This window comes from Sus scrofa, chromosome 13 (assembly GCF_054392235.1).
Source record: "Sus scrofa isolate SSC_HxYL_T2T_F1_AM1 chromosome 13, Sscrofa_HxYL_maternal_Yorkshire_Landrace_v2.0, whole genome shotgun sequence".
Taxonomy (NCBI): Eukaryota; Metazoa; Chordata; class Mammalia; order Artiodactyla; family Suidae; genus Sus; species Sus scrofa.
Window position 1 is genome coordinate 213,018,272 of NC_139395.1, and position 22,713 is coordinate 213,040,984.

At 43.3% G+C, this 22,713-nt stretch overlaps 2 protein-coding genes across 2 annotated transcripts in view; both read left to right on the forward strand.

Moving 5' to 3' along the window:
* The first annotated feature begins 7,196 nt into the window (after positions 1-7,196).
* Positions 7,197-22,713, forward strand: part of MRPS6 (mitochondrial ribosomal protein S6) — a 68,110-nt gene continuing 52,593 nt past the window's right edge. The window contains 1 exon segment of the mRNA NM_001435374.1: positions 7,197-7,355. Within this exon segment, the coding sequence (NP_001422303.1) occupies positions 7,311-7,355 (45 nt within the window). The 5' untranslated portion in view covers positions 7,197-7,310.
* Positions 7,197-22,713, forward strand: part of SLC5A3 (solute carrier family 5 member 3) — a 34,680-nt gene continuing 19,163 nt past the window's right edge. Inside the window, exon 1 of the mRNA XM_005657149.4 lies at positions 7,197-7,355. The gene's annotated coding sequence lies outside the window, so the exon portion shown is untranslated. The remainder of the gene's footprint in view (positions 7,356-22,713) is intronic.

Here is a 22,713-nt window from a genome sequence, read left to right on the forward strand (position 1 = left end):
ATATCCGATCAGTCTCCAAATCCTACCGATTCTACCTCTTTCCTTCAGCCTCTCCTAGTCCCCTCCCTTCCTGGACCTGCGTGGTACTCTCTGAGCTGGTCTCTGCGTGCACATGTGCATTCTTGCACACACGCCCCCTTTGAATCCATTCAGCCCTGATCACATTGTGCCTTTTCACCCCCAGGCCGCAAAACTCCAGGCCTGGCCCACACACCTCTCAGGTCTCCACAAGTGGTGGCCCCCCTAGTTTATTTTGCCAGGTGTTCCAGCCAGTCTTTGCTTAAGACCCCTCCAAGACCCCTCAGGTGCTAGTTCATCCACCTGTAACCTTCTCCAGCCCATAGCCTTTGCTCATTTCACTAAATCTAAAATCCTCCCACGTGTGTTCTTCTGGATTTTTGCACTTGTGGAGAAGGAACATAAAGCTGTTTAATACCTCCAACATTATTGATATTTAACATTAAGAACACTTGCGGGCCTTATTAGGCAGTTGGGGATACTTCCCAGGAATGTTAGAAGAAAAACAAACTGCTTCTGTAAGTGGAAATGCAGGAAGCATTTTGTCTTCTTAAAGTCATAAAGTTAAAAAATACATTAAGGAGTTCCCACCTTGACTCAGCAGAAACAAATCTGACTAGTATCCATGAGGACGCAGGTTCGATCCCTGGCCCGGCTCAGTGGGTTAAGGATCCGGTGTTGCCATGAGCTGTGGTGTACGTCACAGATGTGGCTGGGATCTGGCACTGCTGTGGCTGTGGCGTAGGCTGGCAGCTACAGCTCCAATTTGACCCCTAGCCTGGGAACTTCCGTATGCTGGGAGTGCAGTCCTAAAAAGACACACACATACAAATACATTAAGCATTTCTTTCCTAAAAAAGATACTGTGGTAAGGTGAACATCTCCCAAAAACAACCCATAAATTATTTCCGGGGGCGGCGGGGGGGGGGGTTGGCAGGGGTGAATGTAAGAGAACATCCCATTTAGGCAAACTATGCTCTATCTTTCTGTTTTTCTTAAAAGTGGACCCCAAATTTAAGCCCCCACTCCCCACCAGAAGGCCTTACTTGATCAAAATTTAAAAAATAATTTGGAGTTCCCGTCGTGGCTCAGTGGTTAATGAATCCAACTGGGAACTATGAGGTTGTGGGTTTGATCCCTGGCCTGGCTCAGTGAGTTAAGGATCTGGTGTTGCTGTGAGTTGTGGTGTAGGTTGCAGATGCAGCTCAGATCTGGTGTTGCTATAGCTCTGGCGTAGGCCGGTGGCTACAGCTCCGATTTGACCCCTAGCCTGGGAACCTCCATATGCCTCAGGTTCGCCCCTAGAAAAGACAAAAAGACAAAGATAAATAAATAAATACAAAATCATTTGGACATTGGTGGATGAAAATAGAGAAAAATGTTCAACAGCTTTCCAAATGCCTGACTAATAATATACGTTGCGCATAATATTTCCTCCAGCAGGGCACACAGCCTCACGCAGGCTGATGGAGTGAGAGACGTAAAGACCAGTTTAGGTATTTCCTAGGTATTTCTCAGCAAGACAGAAAGAATCACAAGCAAATTGACAGTCAAGGATCTAAAAGAGTGGGCAAGGGTGTTTAGGATATACCACTGGTTCACTGGTAAAATATTAAAAAATGAAATATGTTTGAATTGTTGCGGCTTGGGCTTGGGCCATCAGTTGAGGGACCAAGATAAGTACTGAGCAGCAGCCAGGCAGAGGAACCAGATTTTACCTGTCCACATTCTGGGAGATATTAGTGATGGAGCTATCCTGGGTCTTAGTGAATCGGGATTCAGGAGCAGGAGCTCACATTTGCCAGAAATCGTGCTCACTTTCATTAGGAAGATGATCGGCTGATGTGAGTGATGATTGACAGCTTTAAATACGACTCAGTTCAACCGTGGGATTATTTCTCCATGGATTGAAAACATTTACATCCTTTCACTTTCTGAGAGTTGTATTCACAGGTCTATCTTTGAGATGACTTTGAGAATTAACATTGTGTGTGAGCTCTCGGTCAAGCCTCGTGATACAGTAATAAAAAAATAAAAGTAAAGGTGATTACACTGACCCAGGGCATGCATTGAGGTTGCTTTTTAGAAACAGGAGCAAAATTTTGACTTCTCATTTTTTCTTTTCTATTCCCTCTCATTAAAAAACAACCACCACCACAAAAAACTTGCTTGACAATGAATTACAATGTCTGGCTAATTGGATCTTAAACATATACCATATGAAATGTTTTGGAGACTTTAAATTTGGAGACAGTAATTTTTTTTTCTTATAGAGCTGAAACTTTGTGCTCTTTGACTAATACCGTCTCTTTTCCTCCTTGTCCCAGCTCTTCCCAATTGCCATTCTACTCTGCTTCCATGTGTTTGTCTATTTTAGCTGCCTCATATGCCTCATATCAAATACTATATGACACATGGTATCATAGCACTTCTCTTTCTGTATCTGGATTATTTCACTAACATAATGTCTTCCAGGTTCACCTATGTTGTCACAAATGGCAACATTTCCTCCTATTTAAAGGCTGAATAATGTCCCATTTACCACACTTTATCCATTCATGGAGATGTAGTTTGCTTTCCTTTCTGAGCTGTTGTACATAATGCTACAAAGACCATGGAAGTGCAGATCTCTTTTCAAGATCTTGATTTCAATTCCTTTGGATATATAACCATAAGAGGGATTGCTGGATCAGATGGTAGTTCTAGTTTTAATTTTTTAAGGAGCCTCCATACTGTTCTACATCGCAGCTGCACCAATTTACATTCTTACCAACAGCATACAAGTTTCCCTTTTCTCCACACCTGCACCTGTGGCATATGGAAGTTCCCAGGTTAGGGGTTAAATTGGAGCTCTCGCTGCCAGCCTACACCACAGCCACAGCCAACAGCAACACTGGGTCTGCGCCACATCTGCAACCCACATACACCACAGCTCACAGCAATGCTGGATCCTTAACCCACTGAGTGAGGCCAGGGATGGAACCTGCATCCCCATGGTTACTAGTGGGGTTTGTTACCACGGAGCGACAGAGGGAACTCTCAACTCTGGACTTTTGGAAATAGTCATCCTAACAGGTGTGAGGTTCTATCTCATTGTGGCTTTGATTTGCATTCCCGGATCATTAGGGACGTCCAGCATCTCTTCCTGTACCTGTGGGTCATTTGTATTTTCTTCTCCAGAGAAATGTCTATTAAGTTCCTTTGCCCATTTAAAAAATTAGGTTGTTTATTTATTTATTGTTATGAGTTGTATGAGTTTCTTATATATTTGGATATTAACTCCTTATTAGATATATAGCTGGCAAATATTTGTTCCTATTCTGTAGGTTTCTTTTTCATTTTGTTAATTATTTCCTTCTTGTGCAGAAGATTTTTAGTTTGATGCAATCCCATGTGTCTCTGTTTGCTCTTGGTGGCATATCCAATAAATTATTACCAAGACCAATGTCAAGAAGCTTCTTCCCTATGTTTTCCTCTAGGAGTTTTACGGTTTCAAGTCTTATATATGTGACTTTAACCTATTTTGAATAGATTTGTGTGTGTGGTGTAAGAGTCCAATTTTATTATTTTGCAAGTGGATATCCAGTTTTCCCAGCACCATAGATTGAAGAGACTATCCTTTCCTCTGTGTGCTCTTGGACCCTTGTTGAAGATCAGCTGACTTTCATTTGAACTTCTACCTGTGGATTTACTTCTGGACTCACTAACCTTTTCCATTGGTCTCTTTTTTTTTAATGCCAGTGCTCTTTTGATTACTGTAACTTTGTAGTATAACTTAAAGTCAGGACGTATGATGCCTCCAGCTTTGTTCTTGCTCAAAATTGCTATGGCTATTCAGGGTTTTTTGAAATTCCAGAGATTTGGGATTTAAAAATTCTCTAAAAAATGTCATTTTTTTTTTTTTTTTTTTTTTTTTTTTTTTTTTAAGGCTGCAGCCAAGGCATGTGTAAGTTCCTGGGCCAGGGTTCCTTGACCTATGCCCCAGCTGTGGCAATGCTGGATCCTAAACCCATTGCACTGGGCCGAGGATGGAACCCATGTCCTAGCAGTGACCGAAGATGCTACAGAGACAATGCCAGATCTTTAACCCACTGCGCCACAGCAGGAACTCCTGTCATTGATATTTTGACAGGGGTTGCATGGAATTTGTAGATTGCTTTGTGTAGTATTGGCATTTTAACAATATTAAAGAGTTCTGTTGTGGCCCAGCGAGTTAAGAACCTAATATCCATGAGGATGTGGGTCTGGTCCCTAGTCTCAATCAGTGGGTCAGGAATCTGGCTTGGCTGTGAGCTGTGGTCAGATTGGATGTTGCTGTAGATGTGGTGTAGGCCAACAGGTGCAGCTCCAATTCATTGCCTCATCTGGAAACTTCCATATGCTTCAGATGTGGCCCTATAAAAAAACAAAGGAAAAAAAAAGAATTTCTGGGAGTTCATGCAGCCCTAAAAAAAAAAAGAATTCTTTTGATATCTTTGCGTTTATTTGAGTTTGCTTTAATTTCTTTCATCAATGCTGTGTAGTTTTCAATATATAAATATTTCACCTTCTTGGTTAAACATAGTCATAAGTATCAGAGTAATTTTGAAAATTAATACATGAATACTGAAGAAATGTTTTATAATTCTAAATAATGACTGTATATAGTACAAAATTAAAAAATCTTTTTGGTGAACGTACGTTTATAGTTACAGTAGGAAGACACTAAGTTTGCAGCAGCGTTAAGATTTCGTTATTAATTTTTACTGAACCCACCCCAAGCATTTTGCTGCTGTGCTTAAAAAAAAAAAAAAAAAAGTTGAGGGTGTGTAAAGTTTATTAACAACCAAAAAGGAAAAAAAAAAAAAAAAGATGGAACAGCTACAGAATATGGGATACTTCCTTGTTTACAAATTTCACCTGCAGGAGGCATGTTGTAACCAGCATTTCAAATAATCAAAGGAATATAGGTTTCCTTTTTCTCCTTTTCAGGAGAAATGGGATGAGCCCTTGAGCAGCCACCAGATTGCGGGAGCTGGAGGTGCTGATTGTGCCGCAGTAATGTGCAGTCTCGCCAATTTCCTTACACTATTTGTCAGGTTAGAGGGCGGTATAGAGGAAGAAGCCAGATTCTCTCACCTCTGGACACCTTAGGGGGAACTATGGCACTTCCAAGGGCAAATGCTAAAAGTTGAAGTCAATTCATGGTATTGCCCTGGTCTTTGGCTTGGCATATTCCTTTGCGGTTCTTATTTTCTCATTCAAAGGGGGACATGTTGTTGATGGGGGGGGGGGGGCGAGGGGAGGAGCCGAAGAAGGGACCTTCCTGCAAAACCTCTAACTCTCTTCTGAAGGCCCAGAAATTCCTTGCTTCCTTCTGTTATTTATTTACAATATTCTATTTTTTTTAACCTAAAGTTAAATTACACTCACCAGGTCATTTGTATTGATACCTGTATTGTTTCTTTTTGCAAAAATATGGGTGGTGGTGAAGTCCAGGAAAAGAAAATGTAATCCATATATCACAGAAGAGATTGTGTTCAAATCGTCTTCATCTTGGCGGCGGATGGGAGGTGGGGGATGAGAAATAATAATTTGTCTGGATAAGGTACAAAGGGACTCTATTCTTCGTTTACATAGAGTACATGGTAAATCTACCCAATAATACCAGCACATTAATTTGTGCGAATGGAGAACCGGAAGCTGGACTGCGAGTATAAGCCCAGCCTCCATACAGTCTGGACCCAAATTTTGTCTGTTACTATCTGACCTGGGGCTAGTTACATAACCTCTGCGAGCCTGTATTTCTAAATCCCTTAGGTGGGGTTAATAATAGTTCTTGCCTCATAGCGCTGTTGTGAGAATTTTACGCGACACACGTTAAAGTGGTGTCTTGCCTGACGCGTAATAAGTGCTCAGTAAGTTTTACTTCTTATAACACTAAAGTTGACAGATACTTCGCCTATAGACGCTTTTGTGGGGCAAGCGTGGGCGAGGACGACAGTTGCAAGGAGATCAATCTTTAAGGAATGGAGCTGGAAAACAATGCATTTAGTACACCTCCGGCCAGGGAAAGTAGAGCCAAAGGCTGGAGGGAGAGGTGAGGTCTGTGTGCGTGTTTGGGGAGGGTGGGGGTGGGAGTAAGATGGAAGGCCAGAGACTGCTCCTTCCAGGGCACGCACGATCCCAGATGGTTGGTTACTAAATGACTTACCGAGCATTTAGCCTGTTCCCTAAATGAACGCCCAATAAACATTTAAAGAATATTGGTTCGAGCCCAAGTATTAGCCTGCCCTTGACAACAACACGTGGGTCAGGCCGTGCTCATACAACAAATGCTGGTGTGTGCAGGCATCTTTCTCAGCGGTTTACGAGCATCAACTTACTCGGAGGCATCGCAATCACGAGAAGGAGGTGTCCTTCACATCCCCCTTTTCCTAAGAGCCTGCCCGAGGTCAGGCAGCCGGCGAGGGATGGGATACGACCCGAGCCCGGTGGCCCACAGCCTGCGCCTGACGCCCACCACGCTGGGGAAGGGGCCCCAGGAGGCCGCGCTAGCGGCTGCGCTAGAACACCGAGCTGTGGGCAGAGGCGGGAGGGGCAGTACGCCCCGGGTGTACCCCGCGGGCGCTGCGCGGGGGCGCAGACCGAAGCGGGAACGTTCCGGAACCCGGATGCGCGGCCGTGGGTGGCGAGAGCTTGGGGTCCGGCAGAGACCCCGTGCAGAGAACAGTGGTCACCGACAAGGCAGGCCCCTTACGCTTAAGAGTCGCGGGGTAAGGGCGCGCGCACAGACCAGACCGCACCGCAGCGCACGCGCACACGGGGGCGCACGCTCGCTCGCTCATCGCCCAGGATGAGACGGAAGGCATGGAAAGTTCCAGCTGGTTCGAGAACCATACGTAGCAAGCGCGGCGGCAGCGGCAGCTGCAGGGTCGGAGGGCGTGTGCAGCTCCCGCTGGCAGCTCGCAGAGGGGACCCGCGGTGCTGCCCTGCTGCAGTGGCTGCCTGGCCAGGGTGCTGGTCCCCGCGCTGGCTGCCGACCGCAGAGAGCGGGGCTGTCGAGGGGGCGCGGTGCGGCCGCCTTAAGGAGGGGGCGTGGCGTGGCGCGCGGGGGGGCGTGGTTAGGCGAGGGGGCGTGGCGGCCCGTCTGCGCAGCTGCCAGAGCCTTTAAGCCCGGGCTCGCGCGGCCGGAGCGTGCTTTCGCCGCCTGGGAGCCTTCCGGTCCAGCGGTCCGCCAGGTCCCCGCGGTTCCCGCCCTCTTTCATCCCGGGAGACGGTTCCGTGAGGAGCCGCGCGCTGTGCATTCGGGCATGCCCCGCTACGAGCTGGCTTTGATTCTGAAAGCCATGCAGCGGGTAAGTGACCTTCCCCTCAGAGCCCGCCTTCTCGCGCGGGTGTCCCAGTGGCCGCTAGGCCGCCGCCCCCCGCTCTCCCCGCGCGGCCGGGAGGGGGTCGGGGCCGCGGGCGGGCGGCGGGCGCCCGCGCCGAGGGGACGCGTGGGGCCGGCCGGCCGGCTCGGCGAGGCCGCGTGCGCGCGGGAGGCGGGGGTGTGCCGACGCGGGAGCGCGGCCGCGGGAGGGTGTGCCTCGCACGCGGCCGCCGGGCAGGCTGGCTGGCGGGCGGGCGGGGGTTGGGGGGCGGGGCAGCCCACGGGGGTCCAGTGGAAGGTCCGCGGGAGGACACGCGCCAGCGTCCGGCCCCGCGCCCGCCGTCGGGAAGCAGCCTCGTCGCCGGCCCCGCCGCCGCCTGCTCCGGCGCAGCTCCGCCGCCCACCCGCCTCTGCCTCCGCCTCGCCGCCGCCGCCTCCACTCTAGCGCCCGCCGGCAGCCCCGGAACTGTCCGCGCTCAATAAAACCTTCTGCAAAGCGTGTTTGTGCAGTTGTCTGGACCACGGTCGCGTAGAACCAGCTCTCATGTTAAAAGAAATCTTTTGACTTCTCTTTTTCTGACTTCAGCGAAAATCCTGCTCCGGGTGCCCTTAGCACAGTTTCATTCATCCAAGTTGTGGCCTTTTTTTGTGCGCCTTCTGGAAGAAACTTTGCTCCCCCTGCTTTTGATTGCTCTTGAGGTAGGGGATTTCAGGTTTGGAGGGATGCTAAGCGATCCTGCAGCCCGCTCACTTCAGGTAATGGTGTGGCCGAGGACAGGGGACCCGCGGCCTGGAGGCAGCTCTTCGTTCTCTGTTCTGGGTCAGGTACTTCTCAAGCCGTCGCCCAAATCCCCATTCTTCCGTGGATTCGGTAACGTAGAGTGTGGCATATGCTTTTTTTTTTTTCCTTCTTCCTTCCAGGTATAATAACAGCAAAAAAAAATAACCACTATGTTCGAACTTTAGAAACGTAGCCTCCTTACATTGCCAGAGGCTTGGTTTGGGCACATTTTTATGTTTTGGGTCAGTTTTGAAGAAGAGCTGTTGAGGAGTTTGGTTGAACTTAAAGCCTGGGGTCTTGGTCCAAGCGCCATTGAAAAACCACCAATCACAGAGCATAGACAGTCGTTTCGTTCTTTGCACACTGTAAAGTGGGGAAGGATACCAGTCGGGGCCTCTTGAGCAGGTCTAGAGTCTGGTGAGGCACGCTATTGTGTCCCCAGGCTTATTCCCCCTGAATTTGGGAGATGGTAAGATTGCATTGTTTAGCCTTTTGAATATTACCTCTTTCTTGGCTCTCCTTTCTCTGTATTAGCATATACTACTAAAAGGGAGCAGAAACAATGAAGGGGAAAAAAGCATGTTAACGTAAAAGAAGCATATTTAATTATGTGGAAATTGTTTAAAGTTCTCCCTTATCCTTTTATTCTTTTTAGAGTTTATCAGAACCTGGCAAGTGCAGTCATTGAAATTTCTTTTGTTTCACCTTGTTTTAGGGAGGAAACAGGTATCAGGAAAGAGTCGGTGCATAGATGTAGTATTTGTTCATTTCATAAACCCTTGATGTGAAAACTCTGAACTTTTTTTTTGTCCTTAGCATAGTTGCCAAGCACTGTGCATTTGTTAACAGGGCGTCAGGTATATTAGTTAAATGTATTTCCTTTACGTGTGTTACTTAACTGTTTTTGTATCCTGTAACAACCAGTATTCATGATCTTTGGTGTGGAGCATGTATTTTTTTATTCCAGTTCAGACAAGCCACATAGTGTAGTTTGGTTAAAATAATAATTCAGTTAACCTTCCTTGAAATCCTGGCAAGAGGGCAGACGGGTGGGGGGGGAACCTTTGCAGATAATCAAGGTGAACTCCTCCCTGGAGGCGAGGCCTCCATGGCTACAGATAGAGGACATTGTAACAGTGGTGAAGTTGTGTTGAAGAGATCCTTGACCTAAATAAAGTGAGATGAAACAACAAAAAATTTCTCTTTTTTTGTTATTGTTCACAAATTTGTTTTTGAATAGGTTATCAATGTGTAACAAACAGACTTCCTGGTTTTGAACAGTTTTGCTTGCTTTCAATTAGGGAAAATTGAATTCTAAAATAAGATCAATACTTTGAGGAAGATGAATGAACACTTGCACCTAGAGCTTGTATATCTTTGACAGGCTTTGGGGAGACCTCCCTGTTAATATGCATGGTTTGTGGTTCTGCTGCAGATAGCCTAGTGTATGTAACTCCACAATTTTAAGTCTTGAAATTGAGGAACTGTTACAAACATGGAAGTTGAGAGACTGATTTTTGCAGCATTTTCCTTAATTCCCAGAGTCTCTGTTTCTTTTCCATGGCACTTATAAGCCTGAGGAACATTCCTAGTCTTCAGATTATATTTTCTATCCCCCTACTGTTTTTCTTATGACCTATAGTGCAGAGTCCTTAAAGTTGAACATACAAGAGGTTTTTAATTTAAGATGCAGATGCTATGTTGAGGCTCTCAGAGCATCTCTTGTGTTGGAGACCCACTGCATTGCAGCACAGTGTCTGTGGGAGTCCCCATCGAAAGATTTCAGGGTGTATGTGGAATGAGTACTTACTGAACTCGACAGCTGCATGTTAGTCCCTTAGTGCTTTTTCTCAGTTTGCAGTTGGGAGTCAATTATGAGTCTCTGCTTTTGTCGCACTTTGAAGTTAGTGCACTTATGAACTTGATCTTTGAAGAAGAAATTTATTTGCGGGTACCATTTAGCTTGGATTTTACTACGTGTATGTATAAAGTATTATTTTTATATTTCCCACGACTTTTCTTTTGGCATGAAGAGTAAGTAAAAGTGTGATTAAGTTCTGAAAGTTGATGTAGTAATGGGCGTTGTGAAACCAGGCCTGTATAGGTGATGACTAAAGCCATTTGGAAAGGCGATTGCTTAGACCAGTTTTAGACCATTTGTAGAAGAGTCTCCAGAATAAAAAGGTTTTGAAAAGTCTTGTCATTCCTGTATCAGATAGCATCCCAAGAGTTTTATTTGCTTCCGGCAAACACTTGTTGTCGTGTGGAAGGAGATAGCTGATAGCTGCGTAGGAATGACCACAAGCTGCAGGGCCCCGGGCCATCTCAGTTCAGCACGGGGAAGAACTGCCTGTGAGATGCTGGCCTTTTCTCTCCACCTCCACCCTGACCTCTTACAGTGGTAGATAGAGGAGGGGTCGTGCCCCTGGTGGAAGAGGTCTGACACTGACTTCAGAGGTCCCTTCCTTTGAGAATCTGAGACATGGCTTATGTCCTTTCATTTTTGCTTTGAAATTAAACTTCAAAGATTAGTGTTTAATTTCAGCTAGGTAATAGATAGGCTAAATTGCCAAGTTGTGAATTTTAAAGCCGCATACTGTGTTGAGAAGCCCAGGAAAGGCTTAAGTGAACTTTGTAGAAAATTTTTACATTTGAGTTGGTCTCAGGAAGAGGAATTTTGAGGTTAAAAAAAGATGCTCTGCAGGAGATTTATACTTTTTGGTGACTTAGGAACATTTTAATTATCAAGTCTTCTCACATTTGCCCAGAGGATGGTCACAGTTGGCATATTTAGAGTTGTGAACATCCTGGGAACATTTCCTGAAATTTTCCTGAAATTTGCTCACTGCTACTCAGGAATTTTTACGTGAATTAAAGGTTAATGGTTTAGGTAATAATTAGTTCAATTCTAAATGAGTGCAGGTGTGTGCAGTAAAATAGCATTACTATATATATATTCTCTTGTATATAGTTTTCTAAAAGGAATGAAAGAGCAGATAGCGGGTGTTCCCGTCGTGGCTCAGCAGAAGCAAATCTGACTAGCAAAACATGAGGATGCTAGTTCCATCCCTGGCCTCGCTCAGTGGGTTAAGCATCTGGTGTTGGCCGGGAGCTGTGGCGTAGGTTGCAGACGCGGCTCAGATCCCGAGTTGCTGTGGCTGTGGTGTAGGCTGGTGGCTACAGCTCCGATTTGACCCCTAGCCTGGGAACCTCCATATGCTGAGTGTGTGACCCTAAAAAGGCCAAAAAAAAAAAAAAAGCAGATAGCTATTTTGGGACTCTTAAATTCTTTTCATTAAAACAGATTTTAGAAGTTATTTGATGTCCCATATCCCTCGTTTTTTAATTTCACTGAAAATCAGATATCTTAAATTTTCAAGGTAACTCATTGAAAGAGTTCTTTGTAAGTAATTTTATGGTGTACCGCGTTTATTTTATGACTTGGATTTTATAAATTTAGAAGTCTAGTGATACTCTAGTTCCTAAAATGTCCAAAGCAGTAGGTTTTCTGATTATGCAGTGAAGAGTCTCTTCTATTTCTCTCAGGCAAGCCTTTGTGATTAGAAATCGTGACAAAAGTTGTGTCTCCTAGAGTTGCATCCATATTTAGGAGCGTCTGAAAGTAATTCCTGCAAAATGTTTGCACTTTAGGTAACTTATTGGAGGCATAGGGTGCTAATGAGCTCAAGTATGGGACTGACCACCCTGAGGTCCTTGTGGCTTGGCTTGCTTGGCAATATTTGATAACTAGAAACTAGTGATACTTCTGCTGTCAGGTGGTGGCAGACCGAAGTTTCCATGGAAACATTTTTGTTCTGTCAGATGGCTGGGAGTCTTTTTTGCCCTCTCATGGACCCTCCCTTAACAGCTCAGCTTATATCTTTAATAATTACCCTTTGCATTTTGTCTACTTGAAATCAGACAGCTTAAAATAGTTATCCAGCCAGGAGTTCCATTGTGGCTCAGCAGGTTAAGGACCCACCTTGTCACTGTGAGGGTGTGGCTTCCATCCCTGGCCTCGCTCAGTGGGTTAAGGATCCTCTGTTGGCTGCGAGCTACAGCGTAGGTCACAGTTGTGGCTCAGATCTGCTGTGACTGTGGCATAGGCTGCAGCTGCCCCTCTGATTTGACCCGTAGCCCAGAAACTTCCATATGCTGCAGGTGCAGCCCTAAAAGTTACCCAGTATTGAAAGACGTGAGGCTTGTGGGCAATGTTGTACTTTGATTTGGTACTAAAGTTTTCTTGGGTTACAGCTTATTGCCGCAGCAAGTGATTGAAGAAGGAGTCCTGTTCCTGCCCCTGAGCTACAACTAAGGTACAAGGAGTGGCTTGGGGGTAAGGAGTCCTTCCTCACCAGACACGGTTTGTATGGATGAAGACGGTTTGTCAGCAGTTTGAGATTCTGCACCACATCTTTTGCTCTTGTTATTTGTTATGCACACATTCAATACAGATGTTGGTTGGTTTTTAAAATCCAGGTGTTTCATATGCAGACTGATATTCAATCATCCCACTTTTCGATTATAAATTCACGTTAAAGAAAATTAAGAGTTTGAAAGCAGTAAGGGAATTCTAAAGTAATATTTCTCATCTGGTATGTTCGCTATATTTGTAACACAGATAGACTTTATCTGTTCAAGTTAAGAAATAGATCTTAACATCTTTTTAGTGGAAGGCAGTTCTAAACAACAGGGATTGTTACCAATATGTGTAATTTCTCTCTTAGGGGAATCCAATTTAAGGAATTGGTCAGATTTAAACAAATCATTAAACTTTAATGAGATATCTGCAAGTTACAAATTTATCTAAAGGAAATACTACCCTCAGAAGTTTGGGGAAAGGCAGTTAATCCAGTCCTATTATTGCTGTTGTTGCTGTAACTTAGAGCAGGAGTTGGCAAACTATGTGGTTTAAAGGCCAAATCCAACATGTCACCTGCAGTTGTACAGCCTGTGAGTTTAAGGAAAAGATTTTACTTTTTTTTTTTTTTTTTTTTTTTTGGTCTTTTTTTTTTTTTTTTGAGGGCCGCATCTGCAGCATATGGAGAGTCCCAGGCTAGGGGTCTAATTGGAACTGTTGCTGCCAACCTACGCCACAGCCACAGCCACACCAGATCCGAGCCGCATCTGCGACACCACAGCTCATGGCAACGCTGGATCCTTAACCCACTGAGTGAGGCCAGGGACTGAACCCTCAACCTCATGGTTCCTAGTCAGATTGGTTTCCACTGAGCCACGATGGGAACTCCAAGATTTTACATTTTTAAATAGTTGGGGAAAAAATTAAAAGAATACTTTATGACATGAAAGTTGCATGAAATTCAGATATCAGAGTCCGTAAGTGCATGTGTGTTGGAACATAACCCTGTTCATTTGTTTGTGTTTATTATCTGGTCCTTTCCAGATGAAATGTGCTGACCCTGATTTAGCATACATTTTAGCATGATTTAGATACATACATTCCTAGGTTCAACATTTATCTTAGCTTCTTATGGTGCTATCTTCTGATATTTCTGCTTTGATTCCTTCCTTTCCCTCCTTTTATATACTAAACCTTTGCATTCATAGAGTTTGTCACATGATTTGCCCTTTTTTGTAACAAGCCCAAAACTGACATTTTGTACTCTTTTGTGCTGGTTGTGTAGCCTCCTGGATATTCCCTTGGCACTGCAAACAGAGTGGTTCAAACTGAGTTGCCTAGCCCTCAACTTGTCTACTTTATTTCTCTTTGTGACTTCTGTGTTCTGTCACCTGGGGCTGAACAAATCCAACTGTTCTATTCCTGCAGTCTCGATCCCATGTAGTCTCTACCCTAATTGAACCACTTATGTTTCTTGCTTGGATTCTTACAGTTTCTTAGATGGTCTTTCTAACATACTGTTGAGGGGAGGACAACTAATGCCTGTCAGATACGCTTTTTGGAGTGCAAAAATTTAAGGTCTCGAGATACTTTGAAAGAAATAGGAATGCATTTTTAGCAAGGAAATAACACAAAGCATTGTTACCAAGCATCATATAGGGATGCCTTTTTGTTTACTTCATTACCTTCCTATATCAGTTGATTGTGTCAACACCATTGCCGAATTACAGCACATTCAGAAATGTGCTCTTTTTCAAAGATAGGAAGAATGAAGTCTGTGTATCCAACTTTTTTTTCTTTGAATTTTAACCTCATCTCTTCATAGTACTTAGTAAAGAAAATTGCTGTAGATCCCTATAAATACCATTCCCTTTTATTATTATTACTTTTTTTTTTTGTCTTTTGTTGTTGTTGCTATCTCTTGGGCCGCTTCCGCGGCATATGGAGGTTCCCAGGCTAGGGGTTGAATCGGAGCTGTAGCCACCAGCCTACGCCAGAGCCACAGCAACGCGGGATCCGAGCCACGTCTGTAACCTACACCACAGCTCACGGCAACGCCGGATCGTTAACCCACTGATCAAGGGCAGGGACCGAACCCGCGACCTCATGGTTCCTAGTTGGATTCGTTAACCACTGTGCCACGACGGGATCTCCCCCTTTTATTTTTTTCGGTGCCTGTGTCCCATTGCTTTCCTTGAAATGCCCTCCTGTTTTACCCTGTCATCTCCATGAAGACATGCTTCCCATGCATTTTAACTCATTTGGTAAGTGAAGCAAATGTTGAGAACCTGCACTGTTAAAGAGTGTAGTCTTTCCTTTGGACTTGGCATTTAATAGTACCTTTAACTGGTGAATGTTTCATCTCTCCTTTGGTAGGTTACATGTTCCCGAGGGTCAGGTCTGTCCCCTGCCCTGCTTTGCACATAAGGTCAATGCCCACTTAGCTGCCTTGTGGGGATTCCTGCCCTCATCTGTCTAGAAAAGTTCTTGAATGTGAGATAGCACACTGACCTCTTGTGCTAGTAAGTTGCTTTCCAGTCAGTACACTGCACTTGGCGAGTTGTATGCTTTTCAGAAGTTGGGTTGGTTTCTAGGACTATTTCATGACAGGTAATCTTGCTTGTATAATAATTTACATATGTAAACTGGCAAAATGAGTGCAAGCTCTTTTTCCCCCCTGAAAATCAAGTTGGATTCTTTGGAAAAATTTGATAAAGGTGAGTCACTGAAATAATGGCTGTGGAATTAGATATGGCTGTAATAACTAAAAGTTTTGGAGGAAGAATAACAGTCCAGGCTGATTCTGTATGTACACTGCTTTACAAGGATTTCTCTCTCTCTCTCTTTTTTTTTTTTTGTCTTTTGTCTTTTTAGGGCCGCTCCCACAGCATAATGGAGGTTCCCAGGCTAGAGGTCTAATCAGAGCTATAGCTGCTGGCCTATGCCAGAGCCACAGCAACGCCAGATCTGAGCCATGTCTTCGACCTACAGCACAGCTCATGGCAATGCCAGATCCTTAACCCACTGAGCAAGGCTGGAATTGAACCCGCAACCTCATGGTTCCTAGTCGGATTCGTTTCCAATGCGCCACAACTTGGACAAGGATTTCTTAAAGCTTTCCACTTTAATGAAACTGAACTGGAGGTTGTAGATGATGCATTTATAGATAATGTTTAGATCAAGCAGAAGGAACTTCTGTCAGCAAGGAGCTCCACGTCGATCCTTGACCCCCATATTTAGATTGCCAAATGAATACATTTAAATGTTAAATGTAAATAAAATGTTTAAGGTATGTATGTATGATTTTTTTTTTTTATTTCCTGTTTCAGCTTTAATTCCTTTTTTACTTATTACTTTTGGATGTGATTGTTTTGGATACAAAGGCTTCTGCCTAAGTATGTGCTCTGATTTTTGTTTTCTAAATGAATCATAGAAGAACATAAGATCTGAAATGAAGACCCTGGCTGTGTTATGTTGGAATGAACAACTGGCCCTGGGAGAGCAGAAGGAACTTGAGAGTCGGTGAACCTGGTTTTGGTTGCTGGCAGCTACCTCCTCGGAATCTTACCCTTCTGGGTCCTCATTTCTTTGTCCGTAAAATGGGACTGATCCCTCAGTTGGAGAGTTTTTGTTGAGAAAATGATGACATGCCCTTGGAGGTAGTAGGTGTTCAGTATGACATTAAAGTAGCTTTGGGACCTCGGGAAAGTTATCAGACTTTATTGTCTAGTTTCTGTTATCCCTACTTTATTAATGAAGAGACTCCAAAAGCTACATTTATTATATATATCAGCTACTAGAATCCAAGACTGAGTCAAACCTGGAATATAGTCTTTGCTCAAAAAATTTTGAATTAGTAAACATGAGCCATGCTATGCTGCATGACAGCTTGCATGCTAATTAAGCAGGGTCGTGGTTTTGCACCTGTGAGCTGTAGAATGTATGTTTGAGGGGTCCCATGAATGAACCCCATCCCTTAGCATGGCCTCTCTGTCAGGCAGACATGTAGCCTTTGTCCAGCAGCTACTAGCCTTTGCCCTGCTGAGTCCACTGGGATTCCTTTTTGAGAACTAAACTATTTGCTTCTGGGCTTCGCGTTCATCACTCTCAACTGACCCACCATAACTAGTACTTAGGTAGACAATGTGTTTTTCAAGTGAGGAGGTTGGGGAAAGTGAATAGGGAAAATCTAAAGAGAAGAATTTCTTCAGGTAGGCTATAAAGTGTCAAGGCGATTTGAGGCAGGTAGAGGAGGAAGACTTGGTATTTTGATCGTCAGTAAATGTTTGATTGCTGGCTGCCAAATTGTTAAAACTTCAGAATGACTTTTTAAAATAACTTTTCATTAAGGTATAGTTGACTTACAGTGTTGTGACAGTTTCTGCTGTACAGCAAAGGGCTTTTTTTTCCTGATCACAGAAGAACATTATACAATTATTTATTTTTTATTTTTAGAATTTTATTAGGGTATAGTTGACAGGATGACTCTTTTCAGTAAAATCAACACATTGAGCAAATAGATCATAGTTCTGCTGCTACATGTCTTTCTCTTTTCAGATGGTGATCTTAAGACTTTTTTCTATTCCTAGTGGTACAAAGCTTATTTCTCTAAAGGAATTAAAACAGCATTATTTTGCATTATAGCCTGTGTTGCTGAAATGTATGTATTTCATTAACATGCTTGCTTGATTTTTTTTTTTTTTCTAGTAATTGTCTTGTAAGCCAGGGGTACCTGTGATCCAAGTTTAAAATATTACTGCTCATAAGAGAATGCACCTTTTTTCTTTGATGTGTATGTAACTGTCAGTCTTTAAGTTCAACTTTGTTTGACTTAGTTTGTGACTATTTTTGTACCTGATTATTTTATTCAGAAGCTGCATAATGAAATATTGAATGATAAAGGGTTTTGTGTGTACTGTATAAAGCAGAGTTGAGAAATTGTGTGAGTGTGTGTGTGAGAGAGTGTGTGAGTGTATAGTGGGTGAGGAAACAGCGTGACCAAGAAGATTGAATACTAATGCTGGTAACTTATAAATCATTTTCATTTTGTTTGGAGATGACAGTGTGAAGTGTAAATGTATTCACAAGTTCATAAAAGCTGTTTAACAAAGTTGCCTAAGAAATAGGTCATATGTTGAATTCTTTTAACTGTGATGTTTTAAAAACTGGGTAAGTATGAATCAGCCTTAGATTATTTTGTCATAGTTTGGAGTGTTGTAATTCAAGACTCGAAGGGGTTGGGTGGGCCAGTGACAAAATGGAAGAGCTCCTGGGTGTGTGTGTGCGTGTGTATGTGTGTGCACTGTTGCTTGTAGTGCTGGTGTTCACGACTGCAGTCTGTTATTGCCATGGCAAGTGTGGGCTTGGTTTTGCTAGTTTGTCTTTTTCTAACTCATCCCTGGCCAGAAATCCAGATTTTATAGGAAGTCTGTTTTGTTTTTTGTTTTCTTGTCTTTCTTTTGCCGCACCTATGGCATATGGAAGTTCCCAGGCTAGGGGTCAAATCGGAGATGTAACTGCCGGCCTACACCACATCACAGCCATGCCAGATCCAATCTTGTGTCTGTGACCTACATGGCAACTCATGGCAACGGTTCATCCTTAACCCACTGATTGAGCCCAGGGATGGATTCCATGTCCTCATGGATACTAGTCAGGTTTGTTAACTGAGTCACAGTGGGAACTCTGGGAAGTCTGTTTTTTAAGATGTTTGCAACTAATAAGTACCATGGACCTAATGAAATGTTATCTGTTGGTCATATATGGCTCTCCCACCTTGCAATTTCTGATTGAGATATTTGTTAAAGACATCCTTAATTACCTTTAGACCTTTTTTAGTAGCATTTTAAGTTTCAAAAATTGCTGCTTACACACTGACAGAACCCGCCTTGCTAATTGGTCATGGATTTACAGTGGGACTAATGATTACTTAGTAAATGGCACACATGTTCAGTTCAGTTCTTAAAAGTAGTATCAGTTTCTAGTTTTGGACTAGTGGATTATGTTTGTCCACGTGAGGCTAAAGTGTATATAGAGGCTTCAGAGAGTTTAGCTAAAGGCTGAGGTATGACTTGATGTGAGCTGTCAGAAATTGATATTCATAGTCTACTTTGTCTTTGGATGTCTGGGCGATTGCTTGTTTTAAGCAGGCCTTACTACAGCTTGGTTTACACCCACTGGACTAAAGTCTTAAAGGTATGAAATACTGCTTCCTAGAAAAGACTGCTTTATCTAGAGAAGGACATTTTTTGCTCAGGGTATATCTATGAAGTTCACATTAGCCTATATGACACATGATCTTGGAATATAATATTACTGTGGAAAAGAATTAGGTGCTCTTGGCGTCAGAGTATAAAACAAGGGCATGATACAATATTTTTATTTTGCTTTTGGCCAGGCTTCATGTTTCCAAAGAATGGAAGCCAAGTTATTATCTTGACTGACTTTCCCTTTTTGTCTTTGTTATGTCCTCACTCCCACTACCGATACATAATAGCAAGTTGCAAATAAACTCAGGTCCAGTTTGTTCCTTTCTAGTTTTCAAGTCCAGGGTGCAGTTGATCTGTCTCCCCCTAATTTTTACTGTGATTACAATGCCCTAGTTAAGGATATCCCTGCCATTTTGGGAATATGTCAGTAGAGGTTGGTGTGGATGAGAACTTAAAATGAAATTGCAAGCGGAAGCAGGGCGTTAATAACACCTTCACCTGGTGTTCTCAGTGCTCATCAACTGGCATTTGTCTGCTTCTGCCCTAGGGTCAAGAATTTCTGGTTTTGGAGTTCCCTGGTGGCTCAGTGGGTTAGAGATGAGGTGTTGTTACTGCTGTGGCCCGGTTCAATCTGTGTTCCAGGAACTTCCACGTGCTGGGGGCTTGGCCAAAAAAACAAACAAACAAAAACAAAAAAAACCTCCTGGTTTTGTCCTGTTTATTTTATTTGTTTATTTTTTTGAGACACATGGAAGTTCCCAGGCTAGAGGTTGAATCAGAGCTGCAGCTGCCGGCCTCTGTCGCAGCTACGGCAACACCAGATCCAAGCCGCATCTGTGACTCTGTGACCTACACCATAACTTGTAGCAATGCCCGATCCTTAACCCACTGAGTGAGGGCAGGGATCGAACCTGCATCCTCACAGACACTATGTTGGGTTCCTAACTTGCTGAGCCACAGCAAGAACTCCTGGTTTTTGTCTTTGTTTAGACTTTGGTGTTGAAAGCATCTCCTTGACACCTACATTGGCTATTAAAATGCCTTCATATTGTCAGGTTTAGAAACCCAAGTGGAGCTGCAGCAACCGGGTTGCCGTGGCCATAGTTCAGTATGAGAACCACCTTGATGATGTGGCCAGGCCTCAGCTGCGTTGGGATTTCAGGTGCTGGAAAGGTCCTCGTGTGGGCAAGTCCCAGATATCTGCTCCGTTTCCAGCTTTATGTTGGATATCCCATGTGCAAATTACGAATGTAAGTACTGTTGAGTACTGGGTTTGATGCAGATTAAAGAGCAGTTTCTGCTGCTGAATGAAAAGCTAAATTTGGGGTAAGATCTTTGCCAGGCATATGTTACAGGAAAGGTATACTTAAGTGTCGATTTAAAAAACTGCTTTGACCGTTATTGAATAAATATACGGCCCTGTAGTAGGTTGTCTGGCCTTTCTTTCACTGCCAGTATACCACTTTTGTTTTGTTAGCAGTTATTGAAGTATACTCTCTTGAAAACCTTAGACACCAAGTTTACCTCAGTTTCCAGCTGCATTGGTCTCCGATATACCGTTCTTGTGTATGGACCAAGGGCCAAGAGTCTGCAAATTCAGAAGATTAAAGGGAAGAAAAGAAATTCCTCTGGGTTTTTACACCAGTCTACTTGTTCTGTCTTTGAAGTGTAAGAGAAAAATCCAGCTGCATTTGTAATCTCCAACACCATACCTCAGTTTTATATTCACTTCAGGCCATAATTTCTGCCAGTCCTTCCAAGTTTATGGTTCTACTTTTTACTTCTTGAGCATCCTATATTCTTTAAACCTTGAGGAGAACTTAGGTGGTTTTCAGAATATTCTGACTAAAAGTATCTGCCTGAGGAAACATCCCAAATTCAGGGTCTTCTGTTTTATGACTTGGCCTCTCGGGAGAATTAGAATCTGGTCTACCAGGAAGACTCTTGTGTTTACATTTTCTGGCCTCAGTCTCATGGAAAAATGAAAAACTTCTTGGCCTCTGTTCTTCTAGGAATAGTTTTTCTAGGAACATAAAATTGGAACCAAGTAGGATGAGAACAAAAACCATGAAGGAAATCACCAAGTTGACCTGGTTGGGTGTCCTCCCTCCATAAATCTTATGGCTTGTAATACCTTAGTGACTGGTTTAAGCTGTGTGCATGTGTGAGTTTGTGTGTGTGTGTGTGTGTGTGTGTGTGTGTGTGTGTGTTACTCTCCTTGAGTGTTCAGCCCTATTACGGGTTGGATAGTGTGATCCTTTTTCATTCATGAAAAAGCTGAAGCAGCAAGGTACCACACAGCTCAGTAAGTGGTCAAGTCAGGGCCCTAAAGCCAGTCTCAAACTAGAAGCTGCGCTTTTCCATCACAGCCATCTGTTTAAAGAGAAAGAAATCGGGGGTATACACTGTGCTGGTAGTAGAGCTAAAGTCCCTTTAGACTGAAGGAAGCATTACATGTCTTTTTTGAGTGCCTAGCTGCCCGCACTGTCGTGTGTTTGGGGAAGATAGTGGTAAACCGTAGGATAGAGTTGCAGCTTTCATGGGGCTTACATTCTAATAAGGGAGACTAGCAAGTGCTCTGAAGAAAAACACTGCAAGATAAGGGGATACAATCCCGTTTTCATAACAGTGCTCAGGCTAGGCAGAGACTCCAGTGACAGGATGAGCCATGGCCATTAACTGGGCAGAAGAGGAGGAACAAGTGCAGAGGTCTTGGCGGAGTTAAATCAACATACCTTCAGTTTGGTAGGCTTTTATCTATAGGTCGTCTTCAAACCTTTCCTGAAAGAATTGACTGTTATTTAATGCTTCCTTTTTTTCCCACAGGACTTCTGTCTAGTAATCTGTCATGATGATGTTGACTTGAGGTTCATGTTCTTCCCATTTTATGCAAGTGAGAACGTGGACTCGAGCATACATAGAAGTAACTCGTTTAATGCACTTTCCATATAGTACCCATCACCCAACTTCAACAGTTATCAACATTTACCACTCTGTATCTCCACCACCCCTTGCCTTTATTTTTTGTTTTAACGGGAGTATTTTATATTTTCTTAACTTTATCTTAAGAATTTACATCTTTAGAAGAGTTACAAGAACCGTTCAGTTATCATGTGTATGCTTTTCCGCTAGATCACTAATTGTTAGAATTTGCCTTATTTGCTCTTTTTTTCAATCTGTGCTATTTGAGAGTTGCAGGCATCATTGACAGGCCTTTCTCAGGAATGCGGGCTTTCTTCCTAATTGTAGCATGGCCATTACATTCAAATTTGACATCAATATGATATAATTATAGAATGTTCAGGTTGTGTTCAAATTTACCTTGTTAGTCCAAAAATCATAATACTTGTTACCTACTATTCAGGGAAGGATCATGTGTTTGATTGTGTTTAATCTCCTAGAGCAGTTAGTTCTTAAGTCTTTGTTACTAGGGACAGTGGTACTTGGAAGAGTTCAGACTTTTTGGTCTGCAGAATCCCTCAATTTGAACGTGTCTAGTGAGATGATTAGAGAAAAACATTGTTGGCAGGAATGCTGCTTAGGGATGTCAGTGTATCATGTCAGTGTGTCCCACTGTTAGGGATATCAGGCAGTCATTTGGTTTAGGTGATGCCCAGCAGATTGCTCTATTATAAATGTTCCTTTTTTCCTCTAGTGATTATTAAGTGATTTATGAAGTGACAAACTTGAGGCTGAATATTCTTTTCTCCAGCAGTCTTCTGGATTTAGCATCCCTTGACGATTCTGAATCGGTTGCTGAAGTACTCTAAAGCCAATGGAGATATAAAGTTTCACGTGTAAATATTTAGATCTATCTAAAAGGTAAGGGCTTAAACAAACCACAATGTCTTTATGATACCCAACTGCAGTTCTTTAACATCTGATATCCATGTTCAGATGTCCAGAATTGTCTCTGTAGCTGATTTGCTTGATTCTGAACCCAAGCAAAGTCCCTAATTTATATTTATGTGATGACCCGTTAGGTCTTTAACTC